Here is a 19,209-nt window from a genome sequence, read left to right as displayed (position 1 = left end):
AAAACTAGTAACATCCTTAGGAGCCTTATTTGAGGACCTTTCTTCAGAGCCTAGTAATGTTTATGAATATAAATGTCTATTCAGGATACTTGTCTAGTGGATTTCTTTCTTGTGGCCAACTATTGTAAAATGATTCATTCCTGAAAATTGCCTTTCTTGACAGAAAGTTCGCACACATCCTACCACTGCCCTCCATCCATTATCTGACACTAAAACAGAAAATTTGATGTATTGTGATGTAAATAGAAAGGTCAGTCATGTCTATCGTGACCAGAGGAGTGGGGCTTGTCAGAGAACTGGTCATGTTCCTTTCCTGATGTTCCGAGTCACCTCACCAGGCATAGTTATTTCCTAACTTTGCTAAAGAGGTGATAAGATCCTTGCCATTTTCTGGGCAAAGAAGATGAGGCATCCACGGATGACTCCTGGTTCTGAGAGAATAATTGACTAGTGGGAAGTGAGATGAAGCCCTGTCCTCACAGGATGTCCACAGGTGAAGGGTCCTGGGCTCTCTGGGTCCTCTCTTTGCTTTCTGCTGCTGCTGCTCCAATCACCACCATATGTGGTATCTACTCTGTAATAAGCATGTGTGTGGCGTGTGTGTGTGTGTGTGTGTGTGTGTGTGTGTGTGAGTGAATCATTACAGACTGGCCCCCCAGTCTGCTCCCTACACTGCATTTGGAATGCATTTACATGTATATCCCCTCTTTGAGAACACTAAAATGGCAGTATCATCCTGGTGAGATATAATCCCTAGTAAGACAGGGGATAGAAAAAGAACCATATGTGTGTGAAAGAGCTTGACCATACTTCTGAAGTAATATCAGAGAAAAAAACGAATGAATCTTTTTTCTAAGATTCTAAGGAAGCAAAATGGAGAAACAGATGTAAACTATTGCTCAGGGGCAATAGGATAGAGAATGTGGAGTAAGTCCAAGGGAAAAGGGTATGTATGGCAGGCAGGCAAAAGTGCTGAACTAGGGGTGAGACCAAGGTCAGATACTTGAAATTCTAGGTATGCAAGATTCAGACTCTCATTCTCTGGAAATGCAAGGCATCCAGATGTCTGCCTAGTATGTCCAAACCAAACAGTATGATTTTATGAAATCTGTTGTTAGGAGCTAAGCTGTGTCTTCCCTGAATTCACATATTGAACTTCTAATGCCCAGGCTCTTAGAAGGAATTGAATTTTGAGAAATGGCCTTTCCAAGGGTAATTCAGTAAAATTAGGTCAAAGGCAAATGCTTGTGCCATATTTTTTTTATTACATCTTTTCCTCAATTACATTTCCAATGCTATCCCAAAAGTCCCCCATACCCTCCCCCCTACTTCCCTACCACCCATTCCCATTTTTTTGGCCCTGGCGTTCCCCTGTACTGGGGCATATAAAGTTTGCATGTCCAATGGGCCTCTCTTTCCAGTGATGGCCGGCTAGGCCATCTTTTGATACATATGCTTGTGCCATATTTTAAGCAGTTGAGAGAAATAGCTGTGGATTTACTCTAACGCTTGTATTATGTTAATTGGGTTCCAAAATTTGCATGAGAATCCCCAGCATGTAAGACTCTGAGGGTCCCTGCTCACAGTTGGTTTGGATTGGTAAATAAAGTTGCTGGAGGCCAATGGCTGGGCAGGGAGGGAGACAGAGGCAAGACTTTAGGATTCACAGGCAAGGGAACAGAGAGAGGATGGAGGAGAAAGATTTGCCCTGGAGGGAAAGGAGAAAGACCAGGCCTGAGAAGTGTAGGACAGAGAGACTGTCAACATGTAAGAGTCGGGTATCCTGGCCCAGAAGGGTTGCAAGCCTAGGGTATGGGGCGGCTAGGATGGAATATAGGTTTTAATAAGTAATAATTCAGGAATATCATAGGGGAGAGTTTCATGGAAGTTTGGAAGTGTCCAGCCATTGAGCTCTTTAAGGCATATTAAAACAAAAGGCTGCGTGTGTGTCTTTTATTCAGGAACCCAGAACATTGGGGTAGGTAGAGAAGAACAAGGCCAGGCAATTTGAGCAGGAGTAACTGGCCTACCACAACAGGAAATAATAGAATACAGTTGTGCTATTGAGTTATTTTATGATGATATAGTTCTAGATGAATTTTCTGTCCTGTGTTATTCAATGAACTATGGAGTATCCACTGTACTTACTTAGCTTTTGGAGTGACCACTGCATTAATTCAACAGGCAAGAAATATGAGCTGTACTCAACAGGCTAAGGAATGTCTACTACATTTATTCAAAAGTCTGGGGAGTAGCCACTGCACATATTCAACAGTCTTGGGAATATCCACTGCATTTATTCAACAGGATTTAGAGTGTCCACTGCACTCATTAAACAGAAGAGTGACCAGTGCATTCTTTCAATAGGCTAGCAAGTACCCACTGAATGGACTCAACGGACAAGGGATTTATTTAACAGGCCAAGGAATGAATCTCCATTGTGTTTTGAGAAGGAACTTATACAGAAAACCCATGCCCTGTCACACAGTGTCCAGTCTATGCTGTGACAGTGACTAGTGAAATGTGAGATTTATGCTGAAAGACATCCATGATTTTAGCAGAACATAAGCATACAGGTCCTAAACTTAATCTCAGAAAGAGTCCCACAACAAAACACTTGTTAACCAAATAATTAATGTGCGTTGCCAATAACACACACAGCATGCAACATATTTTGATATATATAATAGAACATGATAGAACATCTAAGTGGAACCAACTAACCTGTATGTCACCTTACATACCATTTCCTATGGTAAGAATATTTAAAATCCCTCCCTCCCTCTTTTTTTCTTTACATTTAGGTTTTAAAATGTAGGTTTTATTTTAAAGTAGAGATCACAATTAAGACCACAGGATTAGTCCAATTAAGAAAAATATATGATCTCATCACAAACCTTTGGGGACAGGTAACAAAGTGGTAAATGTGATTAGCTTTGGCATTCAGAAGAATTTTGTACAGTGTTGTTTGGCCAAGTCTTACAATTTATGCCAGGCTGACTTCCAGCTTGCAGTTCTGCTGCCCACTGAAGGTGCTGGGATTAGAGATGTGTGCCTCCACAGCTAGCTTACATGCTCCATTGTGTTTTTCAGAATCTTCCATGTTCTCTATAGAGAGGATGTATGGCTTTGACACCAGAAGAGATTGCTAGCAGTTACAATATTGTTCCCAGGGAAGCAGTAAGGAATTTATGTTTTTGAAATCCTTTCTTTATCATCTTATGATGATGCCTATCAAATCTACCTAAAGTGCAGTGACCACAATGATTAAGCAACCTGACTGTGAGTAAACATGACAGGTTAATGTCAACTCAGTTAGCAAACTTGAAGAGTGTATTTGATGGCCTGGATTTTGCCAATAGGAGTATATAAAAGTGCAAAGGGATGCAGGCGCTAAGGAGGTACCTGCTCTCTGTCTCTTTGTGTCTTTGTTCTTAAAATCTGTCTCTGTCTCTGTCTCTCTGTCTCTCTGTCTCTGTCTCTCTGTCTCTGTCTCTGTCTCTCTGTCTCTGTCTCTCTCTGTCTCTCTCTCTGTCTCTGTCTCTCTCTCTCTGTCTCTCTCTCTGTCTCTGTCTCTCTCTCTGTCTCTGTCTCTGTCTCTCTCTGTGTGTGTGTGTCTATGTGTCTATGTGTCTATGTGCCTGTGTGTGTGTGTGTGTGTGTCTATGTGTCTATGTGCCTGTGTGTGTGTGTGTGTGTGTGTGTGTGTGTGTGTGTGAGATACTATGGCTTGAACCCAGGGCAAGTTCTCTGTCACTGAGTCCCATACCCTACCCTCTTGCTTCTCTTTTATTTAATTAATCTGTGTTCCATATTATTTAACTCACTCCTATGTTACATTGCTTTTGATAAAGTATTCTGAATAGGAATTAATCACTACTTGGTGCCCATATTTCTTGAACAGTGTTTCTAGGATATAAAAGCATTTGTGTTGGTCCTTTTATGACTCCTTTCAGTAAGTGAAGTGCTATCTCTTGGTGTGAGTCTTGTAATAGAGATTATTAGTGTCTTGTGTAGATCATATCTACATTTTTATGTCTGTAATCACACATCAATAACATAATTTCAAGAATCCTCCCTACTCCCTATATTCTATAAAAAGATAAACTTAATTCTTTTATTTTTGTGTGAATTTTTATTTTGCATTTTCATTTTTAGGTGCATCAGTGCACTTAAAAACCTCACATCACAAGATTCAGTTAACATGAAAATAGCAGTGTGCACACACAGACATTTAAAGCCAAGGGGCACTGCACAAAGAATTTCTGTGTTCTCGTGCCTTGTGAATAAAAGGAAAACCCATGAAAAGGCCTTCAAGAGCTGATATGTGTGTTGCTCCACCTAGTCCTCTCGTCTCTGCTCATTCATGTGCCTCTGCTGGGAAAGAAAGCACAAAGGATGCCGTAATGCTGTGTAAATAGTGAGGCCAGCAGTAAAGAACTGGGTTCTTGTTCTGATTTTATCACTAGCTGAGTAACTTCAGATTCCCTCTGGTTCTCATTTAAGCCAAGCGATCATTTCTAACATGAGTTCTCTGTGGTTTGCTTCAGTAAATTATGGTACCTCACAATTTATATTCCAGGTAAGCCCCGCAGCAAAGGCTCAACAGCAAGAGTGGAGCCCGAATAAAAACACGCCCCCCCTGTTGTGCCGATGGGAGGGATCTTGAGGGCCAGGAGGTTAGTAAGAGCCCATGTGTGCCACTTCTTCCCCCAGGGACCCTCCCTGACTTCTCCTGGAAAGCCCATAGGCATGTCTCTCTCTTACTTCCTCTTCAGGACTCATTGGCCTCCTTTCCCTCTCCAGACTGGCACTTAAGCTGAACTTTATGAATGAGCAAAGAAGGGGTCAAGAATGAAAGTAAAAACAAAACAGAGACCAACAAACAAAAATCCCAAACACTGAGGTGAATTTTAACCTCTAAAATGCCCACTGTGACAATAGTGAAGGTTCTTCAAGCCTCCTTGTCAATGTAAACCCACTTTTCCTCTAAAGCACAATTTAATCATTATTTATTAATGAATCACACTTCTCCAGTGGACAGAATTCTTCCTGCGTTCTCTTCTATCAGAAATGCATCCCATTCATTCACTTATGAGCTGACTTTTCTGCAACCTCCAGTGTTTCCCCCACCTCCCTCTTGTTTCTAGAAGAGTTATCAATTAGTACAGGCCCCAAACAGGGGTGGAAATCTGGATTGCATTACTTGTGACAGAGAAAATGGCAGACATAACCAGAAACAGGGAACAGGAGATTTTGGATAAACAGTAGCGGTGGTTATGAGGCAGCTGAAACGAACCCCAGACACTAGAGTTTGTACCAGCGTCTTGAATTGCAGGATTAAAGGTAACTACTTCCCACTTAGACGTAATCTCCATTCAACTCAGAACTGAGAGTAGATTTATAGACATGGCATTGTGTTCTATAATAGTGTCAGAAAGCAATAACTAAAGACACTTGTGGTGCACATTTGAATGTGGAGAAAAGAACAGAACACATAATAAATAACTTGAGTGGTTTGCTCTGCACACCATCATGGTTTCACAGTACACGGAGGTGAAATGAATGATTCTCTTTTACAGACTCAATAACTGGTTTTTTTTTTCAGGTTATCAAACAGCTTAAGTTTTTTCAACACAAAAGAACAATGCCTCTCTCATTGGGTTTGCAGTGTAGACTCCGATCAGACTGTTTAATATACACAGTTCACCCTGCTCTTCTTGGGGGAACAGTTCTGATTAACTTTAGATTCTAAGAGAACCATAGGAGGCCTGAGATTCACTTGAAACTGAGGCTTTTAAGAGACTTTGTTTATGGCCTTCATCGTTAGAATAGCTCTTTTCTTGTAAAGGAAAACACTAAGCTGGTTTCAAGAAATGTACTGGCCTTGTCTTCAGCTCCATAATTCCTATGTATACTCTTGGGAGGACTAAAGTGGATAAAAGCTCAGACTTGGTTGTCTCTGTCCCCTAGTTCTTCATTCTCCTCCAGGCAGAAAGATGGCAGGCCATAGTAACGTCAGATTTCAGATACTGAGATGTTTCCTGAGAGGACAGCCTGACAGAAAAGTTAGGTGGGGGTGCTGAGGCACCAGGAAATGTCCAGATCCACCCCTTTAATGGTGGCTACCTTCTTGGAAGCTCTGCACTCCCCACCTCTTCTTCATTCCCCTCCCACTCTCTGTCTCTTTTCTGGTCCGTATCTGGCCTATCATAGTAAGAGGTCAGTATGTTTTCCACACTTGGATAATCTCATTCAAGAATTTTTGTCAATGGACAAGTCATAAGAAGCCCTTCCATTTTCGGGCTCGTTGACGTCACCAAGGAGGCGATAAATATCTGTTGATATAATTGGATGTGAGATTCAGTGTTGAAATAGCAGAACTCGGTCCCTCGCTCCTTGGCAGGGCCCTATTATTTATGCAGGAGCAGAGGCAGCACGCAATCGAGCTGTCAAGAGAGCGTCAGCTTATTAGGCAAATGCTGCGTGCTTTCTGAAGAGGGTCGGTCGACATTATAAAATCTCACTCCAGGCTCTGGTGTGGAGAAACTCAGAGCCCAAGTACGTTGAGAGACTGAAGAGAAAGGGAAAAGGCAAAAGAAAAGGAGAAGAGAAAGGAGAAGAGGAAGAAAACCTGCAGGAGGCATCCTGAGAGAAGTCCCTCTGCAGAGGCAGCAGTGCGGGCTCACCTGCCAAGGGAGGAGAAGGTAGGCAGCGCCTAGACGGGCGCCACCAACTTTGTGCTGCCTGAGCTGCTGTGGTGAGCCCCGGAGCCAGCTGCCCATGTGCTGGAATGCCTGTGCCTATGCATGTATGTGTGTCGCTAACTGTGCCTTAAAATTCCGATGACAGTGGCGATGTGAAAAAGCGAAGTTAGACGGCGGCTGCTCATCTTTATCCACTCAATCCAATCTGCCACTCACTGCTCATAGTCTGTGCAAAGAATGGCTCCCCTATTGCATCCCAGGTCCCCAAGCAAACGGAGCAAGGGCAGGAATGGAGACAGAGGAGGTAGTTCTCAATTTGGAAGTAAAGGATGTCCGAAAGGGGGCGATTAGGGTGTGCGAAAGCTTAAACCTGTGGCACTTGTCCGGGCTCAGGGAAGTCGGTTTGGGGAAGTCGTTTGGGAGATCCTTAGGAAGAGGAGCCAGGGGGTGTCCCTTCTAGGTCTCCAAAGAAGGGTCACCTGCGGGCTCGCACCAGTTGAGCTTTGCAGGTACCTAGCTTCAGCACCGCGGACAGCGTCACCGAAGCCTAGAGCCTGTTCTTGTCTGTGGGTGTCGGATAGGAAGCCCCGCTGCACCTTCCAGCTGAGCTCAACTCTGACCAATCTTACCTTTCTCCCCCACCTTCTCTCTCCCCCGACCTCAACCTCGGTGCTGCAGAGAGCGCCCCTAACATGCGGCTGCGGCTGCTGGTGTCCGCGGGCATGCTGCTGGTGGCTCTGTCGTCCTGCCTGCCTTGCAGGGCCCTGCTGAGCAGGGGATCCGTCCCCCGAGCGCCGCGGGCCCCGCAGCCCTTGAATTTCTTGCAGCCGGAGCAGCCCCAGCAGCCTCAGCCGGTTCTGATCCGCATGGGTGAAGAATACTTCCTCCGCCTGGGGAATCTCAACAGAAGTCCCGCTGCTCGGCTGTCCCCCAACTCCACGCCCCTCACCGCGGGTCGCGGCAGCCGCCCCTCGCACGACCAGGCTGCGGCTAACTTTTTCCGCGTGTTGCTGCAGCAGCTGCAGATGCCTCAGCGCTCGCTCGACAGCCGCGCGGAGCCGGCGGAACGCGGCGCCGAGGATACCCTCGGTGGCCACCAGGGGGCGCTGGAGAGGGAGAGGCGGTCGGAGGAGCCGCCCATCTCTCTGGATCTCACCTTCCACCTTCTGAGGGAAGTCTTGGAAATGGCCAGGGCAGAGCAGTTAGCTCAGCAAGCTCACAGTAACAGGAAACTGATGGAGATTATCGGGAAATGAAATGTTGCGCTTGGCCAAAACGATTCTGCATTTAGCACACAAGTAAAAATAAAAATTTAAAACAGTATTCTGTACCATATTGCAGCTCCGATATCATTTGTTTATTTTTATATAGCTTGAAGCATAGAAGATGTACAGGGAGAGAGCCTATATACCCCTTACTTAGCATGCACAAAGTGTATTTCTGTGTAGTAACAAAACAGCGTTATTTGTATTGCCCATGCTTAATTTCTATGTGCAAATAAGCGTCTTTATAGCGATGTCTTAAAGAAAATGTGGACCCAAGGAGGAAACCTTTTAAAAAGCAGATGGGAGTCATCCAGTTGTGTTTATTTGGAGCTGCAGTGAAAGAGAATTCATTCTTGAGGAGTGGCTAGGACGAAATGTGTAAGCTCTTTGAATCAACTTTTTCTTGTAAATGTTTCAGTAATAAAACATCTTTCTGATTCTTGGTCAATTTGGTTGTGTAAGAGAACGTTAAATATATTTTTAATAAAATCTGCAAAGGTTGTTGTGGCTTTATTTTTCCTCTTCAGTGTGCATACAGAAATGGCCCCAGCACAAGACATAAAAACAATACAACAAACAACTTGCCCCCTCAACAAAACAGCCTACATTTTATTTTCTCCTAAAGATAGGAACATTTGTCACATAGCTTACATTGGCCCTGTAATTTGTCCTGGGCTTTCCTCTGTACCTCTCAGACTTCCCTTCTGAGATTAAATTAAATAATTTTAGAGGTTCCTCCCACCTCTAAAACTTGATAATTTTACAATTGAAAGATCAGTCACAGTGGAAATAACATGCAAGCCTAATTAGCTGAGGACCGAGGAAGTGTGGGCCTCATGGGAAGTGGGTGGAGGTCAGAGGACAAGGGGAGAAGGTCAGCTTCCTCCTACCATGTGAGTCCTAGGACCTGAACTGGGTTCTTCAGGCCCAAGAGCAAGCCTGTACCCACTGTACTACTCACCAGCCTAGATAGGAGAAACAAGAATGCAAGCATCTCAAGCAAATAAACATATTCTCAGTGAAAGGTCACTTGGGAAATTTTTTCTTAAAAAAAGAACATTTTGACTTTAATAGCTACACAAATACCTTTCACATTTCTCTCTATCCCAGTCCTAATAACTGCAACTTGTAGGCCTGTTATTTGCTTCTAAAATTAAACAGCACTTCTAATTTTAATACGTTTGCTTTAGTAGTTTAGTTACCACCCTAAAAATTTTAGTTCCATAATTAATACTTTAAAATTAATTTGTATATATGAAGATGGCACTTCTCTTGAGGCCCTGGAAATATGCTTGATTAATGGCTTAATAATAAAACATGAATCACTGAATACATTGCTAGGAGACTGAAGATTTAAGATTTAATTTATTTAAGAGTTCATTTAAAGTAAAGTTACACTTATGTGATGAAGGCAAGGAAAGAGAGAGAGGAGAGAGAGACAGAGAGAGGGGGAGGGAGGGAGGGAGGAAGGGAGGGAGAGAGAGAGACAGAGGGGGAGAGAGAGACAGACAGAGAGAGACAGAGGGAGAGAGAGAGAGAGAGAGAGAGAGAGAGAGANAGAGGGAGAGAGAGAGAGAGAGAGAGAGAGAGAGAGAGAGAGAGAGAGAGAGCACAGGGGGAGAATTGTGTGTATACTTAAATCCATGCAGTTGCTCCACAGATTATTAGATTGCTGCTATGGCAGGACACTTAAGAAAGTAGACAGTTCCTCTCAGAAATTCAATTAAAATGCCTAATACATGGATACAATTATGAGATATGTAAATAAGATTAGAAAAATGTCAAAAGTGTTGCCCTAGATTTTTGGCCTTCTGGACTATGGAAGTGTGGCTACGTGTAAAGGAAAGTCCTGTCTGCACACCCATGGCATCCGTAGGGAAGAGGAACCTCTACAGCGCCCTACATAGCTTTGGTCAGTGACCAATCTCCATATTTTGATAAATCGGTCAGCTTGGAACTGACACTGAACATCACCTACCACCTGCAATGCTAAGGAGAAAAGCGAAAGGCACAAGTGTCCTAAAATACCCAGAAGCCCGGAGGCTGGGAGAGTGGGGAGTGTTCTGCCACTCTGTTGCCACTTGGCACTGATGGCTGATACACACACGTGCACCACACCTACACAACCCTCAGAAGGTTTCTCACACAAATGAAAGATTTGCAGAAGATCAAGTTTCTTCGGAAGAGTATTTTCTGTAATTTTGTTCTGAGCATAATCATTTTCTCAATGAGTGAGATAGTCATCTGGAATTAAAGGGTGGTGGTATTGTTTTGTTTTGTTTTGCTTTCAGACATCCTGTCCAGAGGTCCCCTTCATATGAATCGTGGTGAATTTCCACCTGTTTCCTGCTGCCTGTGTGCTTCTCAGCCAGGCAGACAGGGGGCAGCAACGAGAATAAATATTATTCATTTAGGGAATTCAGCCAGGAGAAGGAGAAGACGTGGCGAGCTGGCTCAGGATCAGCCCCACCCCCACTCCCCAAGGCTGCAGACTGTGCCTGGGGAGAAGGGGCCTCAAATCCAATCTGCAAAAGAAGAAAATGTGGGTGAGAGGAAGGAGAGAGTAGACCTTTGGGGAGTTGGTCCAGTTACTGGTCTACGGAGGAGAGAGGATGGTGGTAGTAATTGTATGAAGCATAATTATTATTAGGGACAGAAAGCAAGCTTAGGTCGTCTTAGTTATGGTCAAGAGCCATTCAAGTGAATCACGTTCATAATTCAAAAAGAATAGCAATAGCGCATGCAGTGGAATGGAGCTCCGGTGGGGAGAGGCCAGGGTTCCCTGCTTGGCTTTCCCGAGTTAAGTCACTCATGGTTTACTGACATGACAGGCTCATTCACACACAGAGATATCTAGGTTTACAAAAATCTGCAAAACTATTAAAATCCTGCTAAGTTTTAACTCATAACTCAGTGACGGAGTTAAAACTCCCAGCTGTCCTAGGCTCGAGTTGCATCCCCAGTGTCACACAAGACAGAGAGGCTGAGAGAGGGAAGAGAGGAGGGAAGGGGTAGGGGAGCCCAAACTTAAATGATGTTGCTATCTTATGACAGTGCAGCTTATACTCATATTCATATAATCCCTCCACTGCTGACGTTAGAAGTTTCTACCAGATTACCCTCGTGTGCCATCAGTGGGGGTATGTTCCCAGAACGTCAGCATTAGGTTATATTACTGCTGGGGGCAGGGGGGGGGCACCAATGCTCGTGCACTGAGACAATAGCAGTAAGCCATACTGCCTAGAAGAATCAAACTCGAGGAGATCACTGACAAAATGTTACTATGCAGACATTTATAGGTTTGTAAATCGCTTCAACTTTGCAAGACCCCTCAGTTTTGCAAAGCCAAAGTATTGATCTTGAACAAATCCTGAAGTGAGTGTCTCTAGGCAATAAAATCTTATAACATTCACACAAAATCAAATCTAGTGTCAAAACTTCTAAGAAAATACTTTTGATAAATATCTGACTGATACAGATTGTAAATTTAATTCACCTGACCAACTCAATCTTATAAATGAACTTCATGTTGTTTTGAGTTTTAAAAATAACAGCTTAATGGAACAAAGAGCATTCACACACACACACACACACACACACACACACACACACACACAGACTCGCAATTTGATTGTTTTCATTCAAACTGTAAGGAGACTATGATAGACCTGGTTTGTCCCACGGGAAATGATCAAGTGTGTTCTTGCACTTTCCTGGTAAACTCTGCAGTATGGAAATGTCAAAGGCTCAGAAGGAGTGAGGCAGCATGTGTACCCAAGCACAGAAGCCCTGGGGTGAGGGTGGGGCGGGGGTGGGGCTGAGGTGGGGGTGGTGCTGGGGGCGGGGTTGGGGTTGGGGTGAGATAGGACTGGGGTAGGGCGGGGCTGGGGCGGGGTTGGGGTTGGGGTGAGCTAGGACTGGGGTAGGGCGGGGCTGGGGCGGGGTTGGGGTTGGGGTGAGCTAGGACTCGGGTAGGGCGGGGCTGGGGCGGGGTTGGGGCTGTGATGTCTGACCAAGCAGGACTTCTGTAAGTATGGGTATATTGCTGCTGTGCAGAATAGTTTTTAGAGGAAACGAGTGCTTGGCAGGCCCCTCCCCAGATCTCACCAAAGAGGTGTGAGGTGTCATTCAAAAAACCCAACACAATTATAGTGAGTTATTTGTTTTTAGGATTCTCTTTTTTGATATTAAATTGCTTCCTGGAAGCAAGTTAATAAGGGCTGTGAGTTCATATAAGAATAAAAGCGAAGCACTCTATTTTCAGGTGAAAGCATTAAAAAAACTAGAATGTGGAGTAAAGTAGGTTTTCTTGGTAATGGGTTAGATATCCCCTGAGGTGAAGCCAGGTGTGGAAGAGTTCAAGGTTCAGCTACATAATATGTTGAGGCTAGCCTGGGCTACTTAAGATTCTGCCTCAAAAAAAGAAAGAGAAATCGAGGTAGATTATCTTCAGAGCCCTATGACTGCCCAGCTATGTTTTAACATTTGTTTTAATATTTTAATATTAAATATTTAATAATTTAATATTTGTTTAAATTTTTAATATTTAAAGCTGCTGTCTAAATTTTCAGCTGTTGATACGGATAGCTGTCAAAGCCAGATTAAATCATTTGAGCTTGTTGCACTTATACCTACCATGGTTCCAGACAGTAGTTTTGTTGTTGTTGTTGTTATTGTTCAAATTGTGAACTCATAAATTGTCCCTTTCAGAGAAGGAATTGGCAGAAATTAGAGATATCTGGAGTATCTTCAGTGCTTATATTATCTTTTGGGGCTGCAAACTTACTAACCATTTCAGCAAGAAAGCTCCCCTGGCCACTTGGCAGGGATTTGACTCTCAGATGCCATTGTAAACTTCAGTTGTTAACCTGACACACCCGGGGAGGAGGGATTAGGGAATCGCCTGCATCTGACTGCCTGGTGGGCATATCTGCTCTTTGATGTGTGAGGACCTAGCCCACTGTGAGTGGTATTTTTCTAGGTCAATGGGTCTGGGCTGTACATGATTCTATTTGTACCAAAAAGATACTTTTTAAAAATGTAATATGTTGAGACTGCCAGGGAGCAGGGAGGTCTGATGGGGTGGGGTGTGTGTGGGAGGAATGCAATGAAGAACTGTCAGAGGGTGGACCAGAAGGGGGATAATGACTGGACTATAAAAAAGAGACTAAAGAAAATAAATTTTTATAAATAAATAAATAAATAAAAATAAAAATAAAAAAGTAGCTAAACCAACCAGTCAACAGCATCTTCTATGATTCCTGCTTCAGGTTTCTAACTTGATTTCCAGCCTTGGCTTCCTGGGAAGGTGAAGTTTAACATCTAAGCCAAATAGAACCTTTTCTCCTCAGGTTGGTCAGCATTTTACCACATTGGCAAGGAAGCACACTACGACTCCAGACCAACTGCTTACTAGCTGTTTGACTTGGGAAAGTGATTAACCATTCTGAGCTTGGTTTTCTCTTCTGTAAAATGGACATTAGATCCTGTGTCACAAGGCTGCTGTAAGGATGGAGTAATGTAACATATACCAAACACTTTGCACATCCCTGCTTCACATGCAGTGATTCCTCCCTCTCTGTTTTCTTTCGTCCTCATCTCCCCTCTAGCCTCCTCTTATCCCTAACTACAGTGAAGAGACTCTTCAGTCCCACAGAATGACTTGGGGACTATTTCTGGTGGAGGTATACAGTACCAGTCATCTTCAGCGAGGAAAGGCTGTTTGGAAATTGTAGTTACTTCTTACCCTTTCCAGAAGTGGGGGCAATTTATATGACAAGACTCTTTGGGCATGTGGTCAAATTGTGGTCATCTATGATGCTCTTCCATGTATCTCAAGTGGTCCAGCTCTCTTAGGATTATCTCAGGAGGCATAGAAACCACCATCCAGCGAACCAAAAGCAGACTTTCTTTCCTAAATGGAGTCCTCTGCGTTGTCTTCCAAAAGTTGGCTGTACTTCATTATACATTATTTTTGGCAAGATGCTTGCCATAGAGCAGAACAATGTGCTGTCTGTGACTCCTGCTCTGTGAAGAGGACAAGGGACTTCCAGTACACATTATTTTTAAGTTTTAACACTTCCCTTAGGTGGCTTCAATGTCAACCTTCAGTGCCAACCTGACTGAATCTTGAGTTGCCTAGGAGATGCACCGGTACAAACCTGTGAGACCCTTTCCAGAGAGGTTTCATTGAGGACTGAAGATGAACTCTGAATGTGGACAGCAGCATTTATGGGCTGTGGTCCCAGACTGAATAAAAACCAGGGAATAGAGGACACTTGCTACATGCCAGCATTCACCTCTCTGCTTCCCAGCTGAGGACCCAATATGAACAGCTGCCTCCTGTCCCTACTTCATGCCTGCCTTGCCACCATGGGTGGGCTGTGCCCTTGAGGGACCCTAAGGGCTTTTTCCAGTCCCACATGCTCCTTAGAGCTTCCCGCTCCTGCCTGGAGTCAATGCTAGGCCAAGTTCCATTCTCCAAACACAGGAACATTCTTGAGTACAAAAATTCTGCGAATGTACTGCCTGATAGTCACCTGACCCTCTGAAAATTCCCAGGTAGAGTTCAAATGCATGTCATAATCTGCCCATGCTTGCTAGTCAATAGATTTAAAGGTCAATATGATTAGCCAATAAGTTTGAACTGTAACCTTGCTGATGTAACCTGTGTCCCTAAAAAGTATAAAACTGCTTTTATTAGCCATCCGGGCTTGCCTTCTTAGTAACTCCCCTTGAGGGTTGACCCAGACTCGCCAGAAAATAAACTTCTTCCTTTTGCATCAATCTGCATCTTGGTGTCTCACTTGGGGGCATCTTAAAGTAAGTGCCACTGACCACGGGTGGAGGTCTTACACCCTCAAGTTGTGAGCCACCATCAACTCTCCCTCCCTCCCTCCCTCTCTCCCTTCTGTCTTACTTCTCTGCTTCTCTTCTTCCCTCTCTTCATCCTTCCCTGCCTGCCTACATGTCTGCCTTTTGGTAAGAATCTGGTCACAGTAATAAGAATTTGACAAATACAAAGTTTCTTAAAAAAAAAAAAATCAACCCAGTAGTGGAATAAAGAGAAAGAAGCTCACCTTTGTCTCAACTCTTGATGGAATTTGGTCAAAACTTGCAGAAAGAAATAACGTACTTCCCCTCAGCTCTTCCCCTGAGGTGAGTTTGACTGAGTATTCTGGATATTCATAAAGCAAGTTTCTCGAGGGACACAGAACATTTCCTTTCCTTTGATTTTTTTTTTACCATTGTTATTAAAAGTACTTTGAGAAGGGATAAGTGAACGTCAGCGTATGACACTAGCTTATTGCTTTACCCCCCTGGAGAGTAGGGTAAAATGAGGTGCTTCCACCCAGGAGCATGTATCATGCAGGCATCATCCTTGACCTCCTCTGCCACCAAGAATCACCCCTTGCATCTGCCAGAGGCTGGTGGGCAGCAGACTCATAAGCAGGTCGGCTCCAGGTTATGGATGGTATATATAGTAATTTAAAAATATGAATCAGTTATAAACGTCAAAAATTCAGGTCTGAAGATACAGAGATAGCCACTGTTTGGTATTAGTGGGCATGTAAAATGGATATTCATTATGGAACATGGCATAGGGGAGACACAAAACTAACGAGGGCCAGCTGAAGGCTCAGTGGGTAAGCATGCCTGTATGAAGTCTGACTGCCTGGGTTTCACTCCCCAGGACCCGCATAGTGGAAGGAGAGAACTGACTCTTGCAAGCTGTCTTGACCTACACATATGCCATTTTAGTTGCCCTCCCTTGAAGTAAATATAATAAAAATATTTTGAAAATTAAACAGACACCATGTGGTACAACAATCCTACATCTGTGTATATGCTCAAAAAAACTGACAGAATCTGTGCAGGTTTTCACACCATGCCATAGCAATATTATTCATAGCAGCCAAGAAGCAGAAGCAGTTTCCAAAGGAGGGGATAAATAAGCTTTGATGTGGACATACAATGGAAATTATTGTGCCACTTTAAAATGTACTCGGATATATACGAAGACATGAGTGAACCCTGAAGGAACCTTCTAGAAGCTAAGTGAAATAAATCAGATTCACCAGGTAAAACAACGAACGCTTCCATTCATGCTCCTAGTGCAGCCACATGCACAGAAACAGAGAAGATGCCAGGGTCTGAAGCTGCAGGAAGCAGGATTGAAAGGTTTTGTTTAAAAGGTCTTGAGTTGCATTTCTGCAAGATAAAAACTGTCCAGGGGTTGGTTACAAAACGCAGTTAACATTGCTGATATGTACAATTAAAAGAAATGGTGACGATAGTGAATGTGCTCTGCTCCCTGGCACAACTTAGGTTTTTTTTTTGTTTTTTTGTTTTTTTTCTTTTTTTCAATGAAAGTGACTTAGTATGAAAATCTGGACTTAGAAGTTCAGCAAAGAAAGCCGAAATGTGCTTGTGTGGCTTGCGTGACAAATGAAGCAGACCTTAGCAGACAGAGTTTCCTCATCCTGCAAACCTCGCCTCCCTCCTGCAGAGCCAGCAAGAACTGTGCCTGTTGCTGTGCTTGCACAGTGGCTATGCTTGGAGTGGAACTGAGAGGCTGGGGGGTCTCCACCTTGTATTCATGCCTGTGTCAACATACGTCTGTCACCTGGGCCTGTTTGTCACTGATACTACTTTGTTGATTTGGTTTCGTTTGCTGAGGTTGGCACCCAGGGCCCCATTGCACACACTAACCACCAGTTCTGCCATAGACCTCTACCCACAGTCACAGCTCATAGCTCTTAACAGGTGTCTTGTTTTGTTTTTTGTTTTGTTGGTTGGTTGGTAGGAAATTGTAAAACAAAACAAAACAAAACAAAACAAAGAAATAAAAATGCTCAGTGCAGACTTTGTTTGATTTCTATGTTCAATGTGACTAATTGAGGCCACAGGGAACTAAAGTGACTCTATGGGAACTAAAGTGACTCTATGGGAAGATTCTTGACAGTGGATGAAGTCAAGAAACTTGTCAGACTCTCGTGAGAGCAAATTAGGCCCTGGGATCTGACCATGGGTATATAATCGAGTGTAGTGAGAATGCACGAAGATGCCGTGAGGAGTTTATTCAGCAGCCCCTCTACAGCCACATTTAGGTGGGACATTCTTTTAAGCTGGTAGAAGAGTGAACTTCAGTGCCCCAAGATGCCTGTCAGCTTCCCAAGGTGGGCGTTCTAGTCACTTTCCCTTTCCAAATGTTCTCTGTGCCACTCATGACGGTGCCCCATCACAGTTTACCATAGCTGTGCCCTACTCTTTGGGCGATCAAGTGCAATACCATGAATGGGATACATCAATGGGAGGTGATGATGTAATATACACCCTCCAGATAACATATTACTTAGGAATGATGAGAGATCAATGATACCAGGTCACTGAAGGAATGGTGGAGTGGGGGCAGGGGATTGGGATCCAAGTGTACACACACGGGCTGCCATATCCAGTGCCTGAGAGTTGCAGTGAATGCCAAAGAGAAATTCAACCTGGCAGAGTCTGGTTACTGCTGCGTGTTAAATGCCATTCTTTTTAGGTCAGTTCAAAAGAACCCTTGCCCAGCTATAACAAAGTCTGCTTGCCTTGAGGAATGAGGAAGGATAAAGATAGACTTGAGGTTTTCAAATGGGCAGCCATCCAGCATCCATTCTTTACCTGCTAGCCTGGATCAGAGAATCAAAGCCAGATGTTCAAAACAGGTGTGAGCAGAAATCCTAAGCATTTAGAATGTTTATTCAAAGAGAGCCGATTCTAAGCCTTGCATAGCTTATGTATTACACACTCTTTAGAATGCTTATTCAAAAAGAACCATTTCTAAGCCTTGGATAGCTTATGTACTACACACCCTTGAAGGAGAAGCTAAGAACAGCTCAGATCCTTGGACAGTTACCAGTTGTCAGAAGTCTGTTCTGTGGCTCTAAGCCTTGGAAAACATCATAGGAACTCAGTTCACAAGAATACAGGCATTTCTCCTAAGAACAAATCAAACAGTGTTATCATGAAGCATAGAGCTGGATAAAATGTATCCAGTCTTCATGAATGCTAGGGGAAGAAACAATAGTGAGTCTCTAAACAAGAGAGGAAGGAACACACTAAAGAACACCTCTTCTTGAGAGAGTCTGCATTGAGTGGTGAGGTGACCTGGGAGATGTATTGCTATAAGCAGAGCCTTCTTGGAAAGTAAGACTAGAGCTAGAGCAATAGTCTTGGGCCTGTCAGATGGAATTAAATGTGCTCACACTTTCCTAATCCTGAGGAGAATGCTGGCATGTGCCCTGCTGTGCATTATTGATGTTGGTATAAAGTCAGTCTTCCTCTCAAGTGTGGCTGTCACAGCTGTACCAGTATGGTGGTCGGTGTACATTCTCTCTCTTTCTGAGAATGAGCCATATTTTTTTCACAAAAGGGTTTCTCTACATTGTATTAAGCAAACAATCAAATATGAAAATCAAGATGGGCTGACTCAACAATGGAAGACAGGAACTCTGAGTTTAAATAGAACTCTCTTTTGAAAGGATGTATGTGGAGCCTAGAAACCAACCCCTGGTTCTTTGCAAAACTTTGCAGCCCATTGTGTGTGGTAAATCAAAGTAGAGGGCTTCTTGGTCACAGCGATCCCAGGGGAGAGGGGAGATTCACCCACTTTTTTCCAGTGCCTGTGTGACCTTCATTACACTGTGCACCACACTCTGGGCTTAAAGATATAGACAAAAGCCCTGAGTTCCCAGCTGCTCTGTGATCCTGAGCAAGCCCCCAGGGTTCTTCTGTATGGGGCTGATTGGAGATGATTCTAGGCATGAAATGAAGCAATGTGAACACACACATTACAGCTGCCACCACAAACCAGGAAACTTGGGATATATTTACAGAGTGTCCCACCTCACCAACAGCATAAGAAAAAGGCTGCATGGGCTAGAGAGATGGCTCAGTAGTTAAGAGCACTGACTCCTATTCCAGAGGTCCTGAGTTCAATTCCCAACAACCACATGGCTCACATGGTGGCTCACAACCATCTGTAATGGAATTTGATGCCTTCTTCTGGTGTGTCTAAAGACAGCTACAATGTACTTATAGATAATAAAATCTTTGAACAAGAAAAAGGATACATCATGAAAATCACTGAGACATACAAATAAAGACAAAGCAACAAGCAGGATGGGCAAAGGTCTGAGTTAAGTCAGAACAGTAAGCAAACTGCATCTCTGTCCTAACAGCTCCCCCCACACCAC

General features: G+C 43.7%; 2 protein-coding genes across 4 annotated transcripts in view; one reads left to right on the top strand and one right to left on the bottom strand.

Annotated features, from left to right (window-relative positions):
* The first annotated feature begins 6,473 nt into the window (after positions 1–6,473).
* Positions 6,474–8,473, top strand: Crh (corticotropin releasing hormone). The gene is made up of 2 exons (XM_021159183.1): positions 6,474–6,707; positions 7,386–8,473. The coding sequence occupies exon 2, from the start codon at positions 7,400–7,402 to the stop codon at positions 7,961–7,963; it is 564 nt and encodes a 187-aa protein (XP_021014842.1). The 5' UTR covers positions 6,474–6,707; positions 7,386–7,399; the 3' UTR covers positions 7,964–8,473.
* Positions 8,474–9,537: 1,064 nt separating this feature from the next.
* Trim55 (tripartite motif containing 55) overlaps positions 9,538–19,209 on the bottom strand; it is a 48,872-nt gene continuing 39,200 nt past the window's right edge. For 2 of the 3 annotated variants that reach the window (XM_021158626.2, XM_029475363.1), the window contains one exon: positions 9,538–10,497. In XM_021158626.2, the coding sequence (XP_021014285.1) occupies positions 10,375–10,497 (123 nt within the window). In that variant the 3' untranslated portion in view covers positions 9,538–10,374. The remainder of the gene's footprint in view (positions 10,498–19,209) is intronic. The other variant, XM_029475361.1, reaches the window with a different exon arrangement.

Source organism: Mus caroli, chromosome 3 (genome assembly GCF_900094665.2).
Source record: "Mus caroli chromosome 3, CAROLI_EIJ_v1.1, whole genome shotgun sequence".
Taxonomy (NCBI): Eukaryota; Metazoa; Chordata; class Mammalia; order Rodentia; family Muridae; genus Mus; species Mus caroli.
Note: the sequence above shows the minus strand (reverse complement) of the source record. Positions and strands in the feature narration are given on the sequence as shown.